Below are 18962 nucleotides of genomic sequence, written 5' to 3' on the forward strand. Positions count from 1 at the left end.
TCTAGGAAAAAAACAGCGGAAGAAAGGTACAATTACTTCTTTTTTGGGACGAGGAAATAAGTAAAAGGAAATAACATGCTAATGTCAGCAGTACACTGCACACCAAGTACAGGGCGTCTAAGTGGTGACATTGGGTCCTTATAATTATTAAATAAGGAGTCAGAACAACGATAATTTTCGAATTGGAGGAACTGAAGAATGTGAAAATGCTAAATGTATGTATTTATTCACTTTATATATATTTTTAAGTGTTCAGTCTTTACTTATTTTGTACTTTCTAGTGTCATTCAAACATTACGCATTCCCATTAAAATACTTTTGTTGAGAAAGGTCGTACCGGAACCTGTGCAGTTTCTATGACGACATTAACTTTCAGGTCAGAAGCTCAGCGTGGAGGAGAGAGAGGATGTGGGTATGCTGACATCTGCAAGCCAGAGGTTTAAGTGGAAGACGACCGCAGTCAGGCTGACAAACTACGGCCTCAGCAGCCTCGAAGAAACTCCGAGACATGTAACTTGTTGTCAAGGTAACTGATTTCACGCAAACAAGTTGAACTTCGTCTTTTCTTTTTGGATTGAAGTTTGCTTTTGTAGCTGTCATGTAGGTAACGTTCAAAGTACAGTTTGACTGTTAGCATTTCAAAGCGGCGTTCATGGTTTATGACTTAATTTGCATTCCGGACCTCACATGTTTACCAGTAAAGTCGCACAGTTGTCGGCGCGGTAACTTCATGAACGACTAACATAATGCAAACGTAAAAATGATCAGGATGTTATTATCAAGCTATTAACAGTCGTTTGTCATAGTCGCCTTTGGAAAGTTGAGATTTGTCATTATTCCGAGTAATCGCTGCACTGCTTTGCATACTTATCACTGACAGTTGAGCTCTACTTGTAAACCTCTCGCTTTACTGTAAGCCATATCATGACCCTAATAGTTAAGTTTGAAGGACGAGGAGACCTGTTGCTTACCTGCGTGTTTTTGACTACAGCTTGCTACCACTTGTCTCTTCAATCTCGCATATCCCTGTCAACACCTGCGAAGGAAACAAAAAAGATAATATCTTAAATAGCCTACTAAAGTGGGATCGTCAGATAGGCCTAGATGTCATCCTGTCTGATCAAATGGGAAAAGAGAAAAGATTTCGGTTTTACAGCGTGGTTCAAGTCTGTTTAGTGTATTTTGATATGCACCAAAGACTTTTTTTTAAACGAAAAAATCCCTATCCAACTTTTTAATTAAGCCTGTCTTTACTCATCACAGACAACACCCGCTGTCAGAATTGTATACACCAAATGTAATCAGCAGAGAGCTGTTTGTATTGTTGAGAGGAGTCAGCAATCCTGTCTTGCAGATCTTTTGAGAACTAAAATAGTCCAACTGATTCATGGGGAGGGTTGCTTTGTTTTTTCCACTGTTGTTTTTGTAACCTGTTCCACTGGTGCTTATTGGATATCACAGCTTTTTGTCCCTCTCTCCTGACTCGTTGATGAGGAAATGAGCCGTGATGTATTGTAAGCAGCACAGACTGTTCAGTCCATACAAACCATACAGAGGGATGGGGTCTTTTCTCTCTGTACCACATAGTTAACCTCAGAGCTGACGTCTTAGATTGAAGTCACTCCAACATCAAGCCTAGTTTATTTGTTCTGTGTGACTCTAACACACGGTGAATCACTCACTCATCCTTTTCATTGCTTTCTCTTTTCAAAGTCTTGTTAGTGTGAATGGGTGAAACATGCACCACAGATTTTCAGCTTGGGAAATGAATGAAAATCTTATCCCTCGACTACTTTTTTGTTTCACTCGCACTTAGCCGAAAAGTGGGGCAGGGATTTAAGCTGCATCTTAAGCCCTCTGTACCGTCCTGCTCATTCCAAACAGCTCCCCAGTAAGGCTATCAGATTCAGAGAGAGTGGAAGGTGTGATGGACAGCCAATAAAAGGGGGTTTTGTCTGCAGGCGTCTCCATTTTGTAACCTCAGGACTCCCGAGTGCTCTGGCCAGGGCCCAGACTGGAGTGAAAGGGGCTGTGCTGCTGCTTTGAAGGACTCCAGTGGAAATTGAGTTTCCTGTGACTCCACTAGACATTTACAAGATGTCCTAAATCTATATTCTCTTACAAATACACACGGTTGCAACAATTAATAATTTCTGATGGAATGAGGAAATACCAAATGTCGTGTTTAGGCGTGGGAAAGAGCTGCTGGTGCGTGTTTATCAGTGCATACACATCAGTACTAATGATAAGCCTGTCTGTCACTGGTTGGCACTACTGTAAATGGCACCCTACTCTAATATTAATGCGACACAATTATGTGGTTACATTTAGTTCTGTGTCAACATAGCTAGGTGGTCTGTTTTTACCGCAACCCTCTTTCAAATCCTGGCATGCTGAGCCCATCTGTCAGACATGAATGTTTAAATTGCTGTCTTCATCATATCTACAAACCCAGTCTAATCCTATTTTTAAAACAGAAAAAAAAGGAAATCCTTCTGCAAATTCCACTTGACGTTTTGGCCAACAGCTATTTGTAACTCAGGGGAAATCCTAAAATGAGGAGTGTTTCAGAAGGGCTAATTCTTAAATGGAAACTTTGCAGATTTTCAACCAGCATTGAATCATTACAATGTGGGTAGTATATGCAAATTACCAACGTTTAACTTCCCTCCATGGTGCCTGCCCAAAGCTCAATGCTCATCTTCTAAAAGTCAGCCAGGCGATACAAAATGTGTCATCTGGCTGACTTTGGAGTTCTGCATTAGACTACAAACTACATTTTCTCATTTTCAGTAGTGGTGCCTTCAAGGGCAGTCAAATATGAGTCTCCCAAAACACCCCTGACTACCATGTTATGCTAGTGATAGGGAAAAGCAGACATTGAATCATTAGATAAAATTTCAGACTCGATGCGAAGAATAACTTGTAAGTGACCCTCAATAAAGATATATAACACTGCTCACATTGTCTTTGCTAACCAGCTGCTCATAAACACACCGTGAGTAGCTCACTGGTAGCTTATTGGACAAGACGCACTCATTGCATTCAGGTTTTTATGGGATTTCCTCCTAAGAGAACTATCAGCCTTTTTCTCACTTTTCTCTAGTCATAGGGCACCATTTAAAAACATTTAAAAATTGCACATTTTTCCTGCATAAGTGACCTACTTTTAAAAATATCATCACATTTTAAAGTGGTGAATTTTTCATTTAATGTAAATCTAAACAAAAGGATTACCTAGACCTGACTGTTTGATTACTGTCACTCTGACCTTTAAGTGTGTTTAACCTTCCATGTGAAACGATTGTGCAAACCTGAGAGCTGAACTTACTGTACTACAGTCTCTGTGTGTTTTTGTATAACATTTTTTAGATCACACTGCGGCATTAAAGGTTTGGAACACTGTAAAACATCTGTGCAAAAGATCACATCAGATGTTTTTTTCCAAAGGACTTTCACATGTGAAAAAGTGGGAATCGGCTGAAACTTGACACATGACATTTCTGTAAAAACTGTAAAAACTTGTGGGGGCAACACAGCAGAAACACAGCAGAAATCCTCCTTATTAAAGATTTATCGTGAATGCAGTGGGAATAAAACGGTGCAGTTGTGCTGAAGGTTAATCACATTAACAGATCTCTCACTGCACTGCATCACAGGCTCAGTTTTCTCAGCACATTACTGAACTGAAAGCCATAATTTAGCCTCATCTATCTTTGCAATTTGTATTTAATGAGCGTCTTAATGCAGCCCCGAGCATTCGATTATATTTATGATGTCAGTGTTGATTACTGCTGGTCTGGTCTCTTTGAGCTGTGTCCTCGGCATACTTGTGAATTTAGAAGCAAGCATTGGTGTTTAGGTGAATAACTTAATAACTTAATTGTGAATGGGATCTGTACATGATTAAATCTCATCTTAATGGAGAGAGCTTTGATTATCTTGTAATTCTCCTCTTGTCAGTGGTAGCTACTCAGCAGCAGTGCCTACACTTATGTTCCTCTCTTTGTTGTATGCATCTAACATGTGATATGTCTTCATGATCTTATACTGAGTGTCTGTTTGTTTCTGTCTTCCAGAGGCTTGTGTCCTGTAGGGCACCCTGACACTCAGCCAGTCAAGGTGCCTCACTAGGGCTTGCCGTCATGAGGGGGCGCTGCTCGAGAAAACTGGGTGTGCTGGCCAAGACTTTCTTCCTTCTCTGGCTACTGTGGCTGGGATATCTTCTGTTAGCACGCTCCTCTTTCCCTTCCTCGTCCTCCGAAGAGAGGGAAGATGAGGAACACGGTCTTCTGGCACGACAGCTCTCCATAGAAGAGAGCGGGGTTCACGGGCAGCTGTCTAGACCCCTCTACAATAAGCCATCACCAGACAACAGTGCGCCTGGGGAGTGGGGTCGGGCCACACACCTCAACCTAAGCCCTGAAGAAAAGAAACAGGAGCAGGAGAGCGTGGAGCGCTATGCCATCAATATCTATGTCAGTGACAAGATTTCCCTCCACCGGCACATACAGGACCACAGGATGGCTGAGTAAGTGGAGCAAAAAGGCAACCTGAATAGGATTAACCCATTAGTCACTTAATGACTAATGGGCCTTGACAGCCTTAGTTGATTTATTGTTTTCCGACAAGTCACAGACTTGTTTTATTGCTGCTATTTTCTTTCAGGTTCTAGCCAAAACACACATCTCTGGTCTTGAACGCTGCATGGAGCTGATAACTATAGTACAACTGTATCAGAGATGAATTACTCAATAGAGATTAAGTTGAGCTCTTTACTGGAATCAGTTTTCCACTGACAGTTAAGAGACGAGCATGGAGGCTCTCGTAATGCATTGCAGGCCTTGTTGAAGCTGGAGTAAGCAGCTCTCTGCCTCAGTGGATTTATTCCACCCAGAGTTGTTGTCCACAGCTATTCTCAGCAGAGACTTTGTGATGTTGGCAGTCTAACACAGAGTATGACGATGTCTTTTATTAGTAGTTCCTCCTCCCGTCTTTGCCTTATCCTTTACTGGCTCTCCTCCTAATGAAACCCAGATGTGTTATCCATTACAGCGGTGGGAACAATAATTTGATTGTGTTTCTGTTGTCTGTGGCCTCGGAGTACACCAGTGAAGCACAGATATGCACTGGATTCATGATTAAATTTAAGTATACATTCCTGAAATTACTGGCATTATACATGTCATGCCTAACAGTTTATATAACTGGACTTTAAAGAAGAGACACAGAAAAATGATTATCAGAGGTTGCCAAAGTGAAAATGGGATAAACCATTTTACCGGTGAGACGACTGAATATCTAAAGATAGGCTGATAAGACACTTTGATCGTCTCACTGGGCTAGGGGAAACTGCCTGGAAGGTTGAAAGTCAAACCTGGTGCTCATTTAAAGATAACGTTCAGAAAGAGATATTGTTATCAGGCCCCAGCATACTGGTATTCTGTGGCAGCATTTTGTGGAGATTTTAAAACAGGCTCACGGCGCTACTCGGGCTGTCACTCTTTGACAGTGTATGATGGGTGTTTGAGCTAGTAGAGGAACATTTTTGACAGGTGTACAATTTCTTTTTCTTTGGCTTTTTGTGGTTTGGTGACTGGTTTAGGTGTTAGAGACACAGTCAGGAATGTGTTAGCAGAGAGCAAGTGGGGTGCAGCGTTGGTGTCAGGGAACTCTGGTATTGTGCTTAGTGTGTCTGCCTGTGCATACCATGACAGAAGTGCATAAAACACAGCGGTGCTCTGTGCTAATTTTGCATGAACAGATCCTGTTCTTCAGCTTCCTGACTAGAAATGCCCGTCAGTCATCCAGAGAGCCGGCCATAATGGGCTGTGTGGACTGCATCCTTCACAGATATTGGTGAATGGTTTTTGAAAGTCCCATTCTGGCGTCAAACTGTCCCAGATGCACTACTGTTTGTGTTTGTGTTCATGGACTGTAAGCAAATGTGTTATGTCCTTCCAGGATAATTTATTTTAAGGTGGTGTGTGGTCGCTTTCTGTGTTTTGCACCCAGTCCCATAGTTATACAAGTTAGGTCTTGGGAGCTGATTTAGTGATAGTATGGACTGCTCTCTGCACCACGAAACTGTTGCAGCACTGTAAACAATGCTTAAGAAGGTAGGAAAGGAAAACAGCTGATTTGATTGCTCGTGACTGATGCAAGAGCATAACGTACTCCTCCTAATCCAACAGCACCTCGAACAGTGAGTGAGTAGTGAGGAAAGGCCTCTAGTTACAAAACTACCAGAAGTCATTCAGCCTTTGCCAGAATGTGGTTACAATCTTTCAGTTTAGTATGTCGCCGATTCACAAAAATAGAGTCAACTGAAAAAGAAACAGAACCCTCTTTTGCGCTCACGTTTTTGCTCTCCGCAAACTCAGTCACTTCAGTTTTTATGTCCCTTTTTTCTCTCGTTCCCTCTCTCTCTAGTCTGCTCTCTTCGTTTCTGTTTGCTCACGTTTCTGTGGTCTCTCCCTGAGCACTGCTGTGGTATGTTGCTCATTGGTGTGATACCCTCCCTGCCCCCATCCATATTGCATCTGCTTTTTAGTCTTTATGATTTTAATAGCTGCCATCTGGATTAAGACCAGAAGCAACCTACTATCACACTAGTTCCTGAAGCTTCTCTGGGCACATGCAGGAATATTTTTTGCTTGTATGAATTCATTCATTTTTTTGTAAATATGTTCTGTGCTCGTGTTTTATTACTCATGTCAGCTCTGTCTCTCTCTCTCATGTCACCGTCACTCACACCCACAAACATACCTCAGATGCCGAAGTAAGAAGTTTGACTACCGGCGCTTACCCACCACCTCTGTGGTCATTGCCTTCTACAACGAGGCCTGGTCCACCCTGCTGAGGACCATTCACAGTGTCCTGGAGACCACCCCTGCCGTCCTGTTGAAAGAGATCATCCTAATCGATGACTACAGTGACCGAGGTCTGACACTCTACATACATAAATAAAACACTGTGTCATTTTGTATCTGCAAAAATAAAACTGACAGAAGAAGTTTTTCAGGCTGAAAACAAAGAGGACTGACTGTCTTAGTTCAATTTAGTACAGCACACAAAGCAAACCTCAGTTGTTCTTTGATTCTGTCGCATTGACAGTGTACTGTACAAGGGGACAATTGAAGCAGGACAGGGCTATATATAGAAAAAAAGATGCTATCTGCAGAACAGTGACAAGAGATAATGCCTCTGGATATATTCCAAAAAAATGGGTTTGAAAACAAGACATGACACATTCCTTTACTAAATGAATAGTTTCACTTACTTCTGGACATAATGTTTTTTTTGCTTGTTTTTCATCAGGTAAAATTAGGTAAAGTTGCTACAACCATTATCTTAGCTGAGCAAATTCTTGACAAAGTTATATTGAATTTTTGTCTTATTTCCCATCAGTCTCTACTTTAGAGACAAGAAGGATGATATATCAATCTTGAGTCCTGAATGCAGCTGCATACTGTGAACTTGAGCATAGCTATTATTGGCCTTGGGAACAGTATGAGTGACAAAACAGCACCTTCTGACCTTTCAACCACATCTCATGCTCTTCATCCGCGAATGAAATGTGGACATATTTGTGCAGAACTGTGCTAACTGAGAATGATACTACTGAGTCTCAGGAACTGGATATAGGGTTAGCTTGAAGTCTGTCTGTCTTAATGGAATTAGTATTCGTTGCCCAGCTAGTCTGTCTGGGTGTATCGGAGACATTACACCATGACTTCAGTGTGCACTGAGCTGCCATGACATCATTTCCTCTCCTCTGACCACCGTGACCAAATGGAATGCTAGACACGCCACTCCCCGACCAGGACGGTTACTGCAGAAAGGCAGCGACTGAGAACAAACAGCTTTCTCTCATGTTTGATAGCTGGTTGAACAGGGTCTGACATACCAAGCATTGTATTTACTCCAGGTATTGTTAGCTCATAAAAGATGTACTGTATGCATGACACACATGTGACTCTGGAGTTAACAAAGTGTGACAAGTATTTATAAATCGTAAAAATGTTTATATTAATGGTAATCCAATGACTCAGCTCACATGATAAACCTGTATGAATAATGTGCCACCACTATTGTGGACAAGTATCACTCAACTCTACTGTTTTTTAGCCTATTTTAGCAATTGTTTTGGTTTTGTAGCCAAAGTCTGACCCACACTTATCAAGCCCTGGTAGGCATCTGTTTTGAGCAAAAATGCTGTGATAAACTCACTGTATCACCCATTTGTGTGTGTGTTATGAATCATAGGTTACCTGAAATCCCAACTAGCTGACTACATTAGTAACTTGGACCGTGTTCGGCTCATCCGCACCAACAAAAGAGAGGGGCTTGTCCGGGCACGTCTCATTGGTGCCACCTATGCTACGGGTGACGTGCTGACATTCCTTGATTGTCACTGTGAATGCGTCCCTGGGTGGATTGAGCCTCTGCTGGAAAGGTGGGTTGGTCAAATTAGAGGAGTAACATTTTTTTGAAATCTAGACTAAAAGTAAGAAAATTAGTCTTTTAATATAAATACACATCAACATCTAAAAGCAATACCAGGCACTGCTTTCATATTTTTTGCATTTCTCCCCTCTTCCTGCTCGCTGCATGTTATTGCATCCTTATTGTATGTTTAGGATTGGTGAGAATGCCAGCACCATCGTGTGTCCTGTCATTGACACCATCGACTGGAACACCTTCGAGTTTTACATGCAAACAGATGAGCCAATGATCGGGGGATTTGACTGGAGACTCACCTTCCAGTGGCACTCAGTCCCTGAAGTGGAACGCAAGAGGCGCAAGTCACGCATTGACCCCATCAGGTGACAGTATGATACTTTACACGGTTTATTCTCATGGGAGATCAGTTTACCAGGTTGGCACATACCAGTGTAGAGCTCTGCTAATGTGTCATTCAATTCACTGTTACGTACTTACTTACAGTACAACATAAGAATGCTTGACTGATCTTTTGAAGATCATCCATTTATCAGTCCTTCTCTTAGCTTTGTCATACCCATATTGCTTTTGGAAACAATAGAAAATAAAAATAACGTCTCCTAGTTCCTCAAAATGAAACTACTGCTTCTAAAGATAATGTATTAATGTGGTTTGAAGGGTTCAGCAGTTGTCATACATGTGACCATTCTCGGCTGTGATGTAAACTGTATTGTATGGTGTCAGCAGTATATAACAACCACTAGACTGTAGCATAAACACGACAGTATAATTCATTTTATCTTAATAAAATAAGCATAATAAATTGACCATATTTTTGTTTTGTTTTTTCCAGGTCTCCTACCATGGCAGGTGGATTATTTGCTGTGAGCAAGGCATACTTTGAGTACCTGGGTACATATGACATGGGCATGGAGGTGTGGGGTGGAGAAAACCTGGAACTTTCCTTCAGGGTGAGTTTAGTTCTCCGTCAATGAGGACCACAATGCAGAGTCACCACTTTACTACTGCGGTACCACTTAGCAATATGAGACCAGAGTGCAGCTTTAAAAAGTGTTGAGAAATTGTCACTTATCCAACTTAATGAATTGAGGTTTATTGCATTTTTTTCTTAGTGTATGCCTCACATCCTTTAACTTATTTATTCAACGGCAACCAGTCAGTGGATAGTTAGAATGTGAAAGAAACACATGTCATTGTCAGATCACATTCAGTCATGGCATCTGGAACTGGACCTTGATACCTTGTTGTGACGTTGGTGTCACTTTTCACTTCTGCACCAATCAAATTGGTACAGATTTTTAGGTTGGATGTGAGTTTGTAGCAGGAGTGTGCAAGAGCGAAGGCAATGTAAGTTGTTTGTGTGTGTGCATGATTTACAGTGTGTATGTGATTGCGATGTGAAGATGAATGGGCTGCTCCTTAGAGTGATGTGTTATACATGGGGAAATAAAAATGCCTCTCACTGGGACTTTTTGTCATGTATAATTTATGTGTAGTGAATTGGCTTTCAGCTATGTTTTTGGAGTGCTAAATAAATATGGCATGGAGTAAAAGACCTGGCGAATTAAGATGGAAGCGACTATCATATATGGCTATTTGGCTATGGATATATGATAATGAGTTTGCCCTATGTAATTGGAATATAGTTCAGCCACGTATTAAGAGCAACTTTTCATTCTTTAGGCGTGTTGTGTTTTTCCATGGTGAAAGATCAAGCAATTATACAATGCAAATTGATGCCATATATCACAGCTGCATTCAAATGAAGTTGTATGACACACAGGAAGCAGGGGTTGAATTTTCATGGTGGGAATGAAGGTGAAGAGCACACACTGTCACTCAGAGGGGATCTCTAGCATAGCATCAGTTAACACAAATATTAGCATTTTATTTATTAATGAAAGTTAGGGTTGTGAACAATCCCATTTGGCTGACTTTCAAAAAGCCCAGATTTTTTGTTAATTTTGCACTGTCAGTTTAAAAAATGCAAATTAAGTAAATTGTACTTGAAAGACAGGGTCATAAACACCAGTGGTAAACTCAAGTACCTTAGTTCAGTGGCTGTTTTTCTATCACAACACATCAGCTGATAATAAAACATGTCAATGATAAACATGGGCCCGTAACTTGTTATTCTATATCATAATGTGTATATATGATGGTAACGAGCCACATTGAGAGACCAAGAACATATCCACGCTGCTATCAAGAGCAGTTAAATAAATATATATATGGAAATTATATATGTTTTTAAAATTAATATATGGTATGCCATGTGTCTGACCTCTTCAGGTGTGGCAGTGTGGGGGCAGTCTGGAGATTCACCCGTGCTCTCATGTGGGCCATGTGTTCCCTAAGAAGGCCCCATATGCACGGCCCAACTTCCTCCAAAATACTGTACGAGCTGCAGAGGTTTGGATGGACTCTTATAAACAACACTTCTACAACAGGAACCCCCCAGCCAGGAAGGTAAGCCAGTCACAAATCTAAGGAAACAAGTTTTTAAACAGCAAAGTCTAGCTAGACCTGCTGCTGCTGTGTTGCTTTTATAAGATTGCAAAAAGCTGCTCAGATACTCCCTGAGTTGTATTTAGAGAAATTAATTCTGTGTGTGCTCTATGTTAGTTGATTGGTTACATGCTTGACATTAATTCAACTGGTACTAACCTGAAGAGATGGTTGGCTACTGAGTCAAACAGCTGGATTGGGTATTGGTGACAGTGCGATGATGACAATTAGTTTTACAAAGTTAGGAAAGCTGCATTTGAATCAAGCCTAATTTTTGCCTTATACATAAAAGAATGATCCCAGTCTTTTCCCCCACAGTAAGGCATACAGCTTATTAATTAAACACTGGTATCGGATCAGTACTCGGTATTGGCCAATACCCTAATTCCAGGTGTCGGTATCAGTATCAGGAATGAAAAAATTGGATCGATGCATCCCCAATAGTGATGTCATGTTATACAATGTTAATATCGTACAGAGAGTAGCTTATTTTTGATGTTAGATTTCATATGATATGATTCACCTGTGTAAGTGTGAACAGATTAAATGTATCTCTCTGAAAGGGTCAGCAGTGTGTGTGTGAGGGCATGCACAAGTGTGCTTGTGTTCTGTGTGCTGTGCCTCTCAGGTTCTGAGTATTGGGCACCATCAAAAATTCATGGATCTCAGTTTCACCTATCTGAAAAAAATGCATTATTAATGTCAGGGATCTTTGATCAAACAATAAATTACCTGGTCAGGAGGAGATTGAACACAGCATTACCAGGCCAGATCACAAGATCCAAATTCTTCATGCTGCTGTCATAATACATGTGAACAGACCTCAGTGCGGCAGACCATAATATTAGTTTCTTTTATTTTGTAGGCTTTTTATCATGTTCAAACAGGTAGACGACCACTTTGCTTTGTCTTCCAGATTTATTTTAATCAGGTTGTAAGTTGCTGCGTCTGCCTATTTTTCACAAAACAACCAGCATGAATTTTTTATATGCTGGAATGAAGATTTAATGGCATACCTGTAGTAAAAGATTAAAAAAGGATTAAAATCTTTATTTGTTTGCTTGTTTGTTTGACAGAGAGACTGCATACCTCCTATCTATCTCAGCTGCGTTCTTTGTCTTCTGATTTTGAAACATTGGTTGGATTGCTAACTTTGTAACTTAAAAGGTTAAGATCTGGAAGATCTTGTTTCTACATTCCACCCTTAGGCAGGACAAAGGTAAAAGGTGTGTGTATTCAGGACTTTGACTTGCTTAAGGTGGAGTTAGTAAACAAAGCCATCTCAAATATATGTAATCGGCATGAACAACCACCTGTTAGTGGGCTTCCTGGTCATGGTCGCCATTATGACGTTACACGTGTAGATTTGCCACCAAATCCAGGATGTAACTGTTTACTTTTATGGCGTGCCCTCTTTATTTTAGATATTCAAATATACCATGAAATGTCACATGTGCCATGAAAGAATAATGTAGGGTGTTTTAGTGTCACAGCTAGGAGATGAGGTGGTGTTGCTGTGTCATTGAGGTGTGTACTCGCAGTAATAAACTGTAACTTCCTCTTATGACAACCAAATCTAACCACATCATCATCACCCACTACTTTAGAAAGATGATGAATGCATTGTGTGCTTGCCTTACAGGAGTCATATGGGGACATCTCAGAGCGGCTGGTGCTGAGGGAGAGGCTGAAATGCAACAGTTTCGACTGGTATCTGAAGAATATTTACCCTGACCTACATGTACCTGAGGACAGGGGGGGCTGGCATGGGGCTGTGAGTGTGTCTGCTATCCGTATCTGTATTTCATTATTTATTGTGTTTCAGTTAAATGGCAACATCAGTGTTTTATTTACATCACTGATCTTACGCTGATTCGCTTGGTTGTAGGAGGTAAAAAGACATTGCATTGCAGTTGTGTTTTGCTCCCTTAATTCAGTCTATTTCAAGTCTGAAACTAGATGTGGGGGGTGATTTGGAAAAATCTGTCTGAAAGTGAGAAGCCTCAACTAGAACAAATAACAATTCAGAGTCAACTATAGACAAATACAATCCAGACACCTGGTGAGGTAATCCATTGTTAAATACTGTACACTGAGTTCTTGGTTGCTTTAGTGTTGGGTTTTAAAATGACTACATTTCAACCACCAAGATGTAGCCATTGTGTCTTAAGAAAAAGAAACATCCCTGAAAGATTTCTCAGGACTTAACATCCAAACATCCACTTCCTCGGCATGTTGCCATGTATTCCACCCAATCTGTTGTAAAGTTGAAGTTGTAATTGGGGAATTGGTCGGAAATCTGGAATTTTATCATTGTCTAAAATATGTATGTGTACTGGCACATAGCCTGAAAATCTGGCATTTTCTTAGAGGTAGAATATTGGCATTTTGAAAAGCCTGAAAAGTAAAAATTGTAAAAATCAATTTTGCATTGATTGTGTAATAGGTGTGTGTTGATGTGGAAAATAAACAAACAGCAGGAATCTGTGTTTCACATTCATGTTTTGGAAACTGACTGTAGCAGCCATGGTGGTGCTGCCCTGTGTGTGACCCTAAGGTCTGCCTTGAATAAAACTGATAATAGAAACTCCTGACAGGAATCAACACACACCAGCATTTGCCTTTTGATTGATATTAATTGCTCTCTTCCTGCCAGGTGCGTAGCTCTGGGATTCATTCAGAGTGCCTGGACTACAATGCTCCAGAGCACAGTCCCACAGGTGCCCACCTTTCTCTCTTTGGCTGCCACGGCCAGGGAGGTAACCAGGTACGTTAAGCATGTCACTCCTCATTCATTCAATCTTTCACCATCTCTCTGTCTCTGTCTCTGTCTCTCTCTCTCTCTCTCTCTCTCTCTCTCTCTCTCTCTCTCTCTCTCTCTCTTCTCTGTCTCTCTCTCACTCTCTTATGCACTTCTTCTCTCTTGTTACAATCTCACAACATCTTCTGACTCAGTAGGAGGCATATCTTCGAATGTCAACACTTTCTGCTAACCCCTAAAATGAGCTGCCACAGTTGATTCACACAAGAAAATTGCCCTCTGCTGGTGTGTGTAGTATGACTTGAATGTAATGAAAGCAAAAACTAGGTTTGGTATTGCATCCACATATACCATAAGTATCCTGCAATTGAATCACAGATACTTTTAACCTGACTGCCCCCCAACTCCAGTGATGGATGGTTTAGCAACCAGCAGATTATTTGTCTGTGAGGATGTATATTTAATGTCGAGGTCAGACAATAGGCAGAGCTCCTTTCTGTGAATCTCTAACCAGCTTGATATCTCTGATTACCCCACTGATATGCCGCATCAGGTGTCCCCAGTCACAAAAAGCACCATGTGTTACTGAAAATCAATGTTTCAATGGCTCCCCACTGAAACAAAAACCTGAGGGCCCTTCACTGCCTCCCTCCTGCTCCCCCTTCCCTGGCCCACATAAGATCCACGTTCCATTTTAAAAGATACATGAGCCTCGCAGGCAGAATGAATGGCACAGCCTGGGTAAATAAGTTTGAAGCCAGACACTGGGGCCTCGAGTGAGTCTTTTATTAGAAACGACCATTATGGGCCCCAGTGCACCTGAAAGATGCATGAGATGTGAAGAGAAGGATGGGGAAGTATGATGATTGATTACCTGACCTTCTGTTTAACGGGGAGCCCAGGGAGTGTTACATCTTTTGTCCCGATGGGCCAGGATGCTGAAATGACACCAGAGGGGGGAGAATTAGGTTTGTGTACACGTCTGGTTCATTGAGAGGGCCAAGCCTCCATCTTTACTGATGAGATCCCTCGACACATACACGCAAACACGGCATGCAATGCGGGCTTATCGCACAGCAGAGTAAGAAAAAACATCCTGTAATCCTAGTAGGAAAAATAGATGCCAACCAGCCCACCTTATTGTGCTTGTTTAAAGAGTGATTAAGGTAAAGAGAAGAGTGCAATGGAAACAATTAAAAAGGCGGCAGAGCTGGATTTTAATATCCTGCTTTTCCGGTTAGGTAACTTCACAAACTGCTTTCAAAATGAAAACTCATGGAAAAGAAACACACATTCATACTGTACATAAAATGAAACCATGTCTCTCTCCTGCTCCAGTACTTTGAATACACATCTCACAAGGAGATCCGTTTCAACTCAGTGACGGAGCTGTGTGCTGAGGTGGTTGACGGCCAGACTTCCATCGGGATGAAGCACTGCCCCCGCGATGGGGACCCCAAGCCGCCCAGTGTCGTATGGGAGTTCAGAAATGTAAGCGGCCCCCACTCTAACATACACATACACACTTTTTCTCTCTCTGTGTCTTTCCTTGTCTCGTGCAAACAAACACCCAAAAATCCATGATTCCACAGGACTAGTTTTCACACGTTTCCATCCTGTCTCTTCCGACTCCTTTCAGGACGGCACCATCTACCACCCTCACTCAGACATGTGCATCACAGCCTACCGCACATCGGAGGGACGCACAGACACCCAGATGAGACGGTGCACACCAGGAGACAAAAACCAGCTGTGGAAGTTTGAATGGTAGATGGAGGAAATAAGAAAGTAGCAGGAAACCTCAAGTGACCTTCTTTGACCATAGTGCAATTACTACAGTGGATGTCTTTTTCCGCCGCTCCCAATTCTCTCTTCGCTCTCCGAGTCTGCACTCCATTTGAATGGGCACGGCGAGAAAATAAAAAGGAGGTGGAAAGTCAATTTAAGCCAACGATTCACCCAATTCAGTGCTTTTATACCCATGTGAATGACTAAATAAGTGCAGATTGCAGCGGAGTGAATGAGAATTGCAAGGCGAGGTTTGATTGAACTTAAAAAGACTTTTACGTTTGTGTTGCTCTCATCCAAGTGCCTCTGCAACCAAAATGGAGTCCAGCGCACACCTGAAGTGTCATTATTGTCATGTCTTTATTTGTCTAATGCAACAACTTGAAAGCCTTGAAACTGATTTGACTGTCCAGCACATGAAGAAGTGCCTTTCAAAGAGATTCAAAGTCAAAGTATTTCCTTGAAAACTAGACAAAAAAAAAAAATCATGTTGCACTACAGAATGTTAACTTAATGTGCAATTAATATTAATTATTACTGATCTTCATGCTTGTTTGTTTAGTAGTGACAAACAATGACCAATTAAGGAATCGGCTGCTCAATGAAGATGAGTCAGGATTGTGAGGTCAGCAGCATTTTGCCCAAAACCAGCTATTTCCTAACATGCTCCGTCATGTAAGAGAAAAACTGAGCGAGAGATTCAAAGAGAGCACAGCGGTCAAACTAAACTGTCTTCTGTCTCTCGACTCTGGAGACAGTTTCATGGTAGAATGCTGGCTGAACAAGACTTGAAGAATTCATTAAGCATTTGAACTAAGTGCAATTCGCCCCAGAGGGCTTAGTGAGTTGACAAAAGTGTTGTAATCTATTCTTCTCTGTAGTGGAAAATTATGAAAAAACCCTCTAGACTCACCTGTCACTGTGCCTTTGAAAGGTTGTCATCCTCAAAAGTGGTTGTATGTGCCGAAAATGAATTGTGCCAGTGGATGTCAAATATGTCTAGTGCATTTTAAATGCTAAAAAATGAAAACAACACTGGTTTGATGCACTTGATTTTATTGAGTCACAAAAAGCCTTAAAGCCTATTTTAATTTAATCCTTCGACTTGGCTGTGCCAGACGTTTTTTTAAGACTCCTGTGTGTAAACTGTACTTGAAATGGCATCAAAATCACTCCTGTTTTGTTTTCTCCACTGAAGACCCACCGGTGTCTCTACTGGGATTCGAGGCGACGTGGTGTGACTGTTGTTAAAATGTTTGTTGTATTTGCCGAAGACTGCTTATCACAGAGCAATGTTTGGTCTCTGTGGTCCTTTGAATTCATGAATATAAGATATTCATACTACGTCAGTGGAGACAGTGGGTAAACATGTGAGATGACTCCTGTTTTGTGTTGCCTTTGTACATAGTGTTTGGTTTATGGGACCAGAGGGGGACAGTGCTAATTTAAAGCACCTCTAAAACTACTGATGATGCAAAAGGGATGTTGATTATTTGATATGAAGAAGAGGATGATTGGACTGGTATTTGAGGTAAGATAAAAGATTGAAAGAATAAAAAACTAACCACAGATGCTCATTGTGATCTCCTTTGTACTTTATCAGCACTATATACTGCATATTGTTGTTAAACTGTCAGTAATGCCAGGATAGCAAAAATAAGACATGTAATCAATACATGTGCCCTTTTATTGTTTAATGGATTGAAATATATGAAATATGTAAACATAAAACATAGTGACCTTTGCTACCACAATCCTCATCCCCATTTGTCCTCATTCAGACATGGATCACAATTTTCACACGCATTTGGTGCCACCTGCTGGTTAGAAACGAAAATAACATGAATACTCATGGATAGCCATTGTCCAGAAACAGGCCACAGGGTTCAAGGTCAAAAGTTTTTTTTTTTTCAAATTTGATGGTGGTCATATGAAACCGCTGAGAGCAAACAGTACAAGATTAACTTAAATGTTTTGGCTGCCCTGTATTTATTACCACATTGTTTTTAAAGCCTACACTTCACATTATTATATTGGGATCATAGAGGTACTGTACTGTATATTTGGGTGTAATTGTGAATCACCACATGCTTTTTAGGTTGTTGCTGTCATTTTTCCACACCAGTTGTGACACATCAGCTTTTCCAATATGACTGTCACAGTTTTAGGGATGTGAAACCATTTCTTCCTCGACCTCTGTTTGACTCATTTCACTGCCTATGTTGATTTAGCTTCAAGCGAGTTTATCATAAAATGTTTATTTATTTTATTAACGTTTTATAGAGAAAAAATCAAATTAAAGGGGTGCATTCAAAAAAGGATACTGTCTTGAATGATATAACCTAAATACATCTTATTTGTTCATGCCACACAGCTACAGACAGCTGGCAATGTGACAAGGATAATAACTTATCAAAAGGTGGATATGTAGTTCACCACTGTTTTATTTTCCCCTTAATACATCTGTTGCATGGAAAATGCTATCCATCATCCAGTCCTAAATGAAAATGCCCTCATGCATTAACACTAATATTGTGTCTCTGACAAAACCGACCTGCCCAGTCTACCGTGGTATATTACAACACTACGGCTGACTCGTTGCCTTCTCGTGTCTCTTTGTTGTTTTCACAATAAGGGTACTCGATCAAAACAGTATGCCACTCAAATTACCTTCTCGCCTTGAATGATCGCCTTAATTATTTAGCATTTTAATTTGCTTAAACATACATTTTGTGTCAGATTTCATCCTTGGTGTCAAGAGTTTTCATATCAATTTTATGAGAAATTGATGACAAATGGCTGCGTGTATATAAGACCACCCAAGATTTTCAGTCCTGCATTCACCCAGGCAGGGTCAATGCTTTCACAATGTTGCAGAATAAATAAATAACTTGTTTTCTGTGATTCTCAAACTTTTTTCACTTCAAGGAACCCTACAGAAAGTTTTAAAAAACCCATGACCAAGACAGTCTCACATCATTTTATTACTTACTGTATGTATGGAATTACAGTTACAATAAATGAGTCTCCTTTTTTCTATAGGGACCCTCTGGAACCCCCTTAAGGACTGCTGTGGGGACCCCACTTTGAAAACCACTGGCCTATTTCACATATTCATTTGTTTATCACTACATATTTAGTGATTATTATGTGTTTTATATAGGATATAGAAAAATGTGTTGTGATACAATACATGTGACTCATCTATGCTACAACATGTAAGAGCCAGGAAGGGGTTCAAAGGAAATTAAATGTCAGCTATTTGAAAAACAAACAATGTATCAAGCGTGAAGAGAGAAGTGTTTGCTCGTGATTTCTTTAAGGTCAAAAAGGTTTACCTGTAGATTTACTGGTGTTCCAGGACTAATAAAAAGCAGTTGAAATAGTTTTCCTTCAAGATATAAAATGCCAAAATGATGGTAATTAATTTTGTAATATG

At 40.7% G+C, this 18962-nt stretch overlaps 1 protein-coding gene across 1 annotated transcript; it reads left to right on the forward strand.

The window, feature by feature from the left end:
- The first annotated feature begins 409 nt into the window (after positions 1 to 409).
- Positions 410 to 17092, forward strand: poc1bl (POC1 centriolar protein homolog B (Chlamydomonas), like). Its single transcript, XM_053333858.1, has 11 exons — positions 410 to 526; positions 4080 to 4531; positions 6774 to 6943; positions 8269 to 8458; positions 8643 to 8828; positions 9299 to 9416; positions 10759 to 10935; positions 12617 to 12748; positions 13631 to 13741; positions 15074 to 15226; positions 15375 to 17092. Exons 2-11 carry the CDS (start codon positions 4146 to 4148, stop codon positions 15504 to 15506), a joined length of 1755 nt encoding a protein of 584 aa, XP_053189833.1. The 5' UTR covers positions 410 to 526; positions 4080 to 4145; the 3' UTR covers positions 15507 to 17092.
- The last annotated feature ends 1870 nt before the right edge of the window (positions 17093 to 18962 follow it).

Source organism: Scomber japonicus, chromosome 15 (assembly GCF_027409825.1).
Source record: "Scomber japonicus isolate fScoJap1 chromosome 15, fScoJap1.pri, whole genome shotgun sequence".
Classification (NCBI taxonomy): domain Eukaryota; kingdom Metazoa; phylum Chordata; class Actinopteri; order Scombriformes; family Scombridae; genus Scomber; species Scomber japonicus.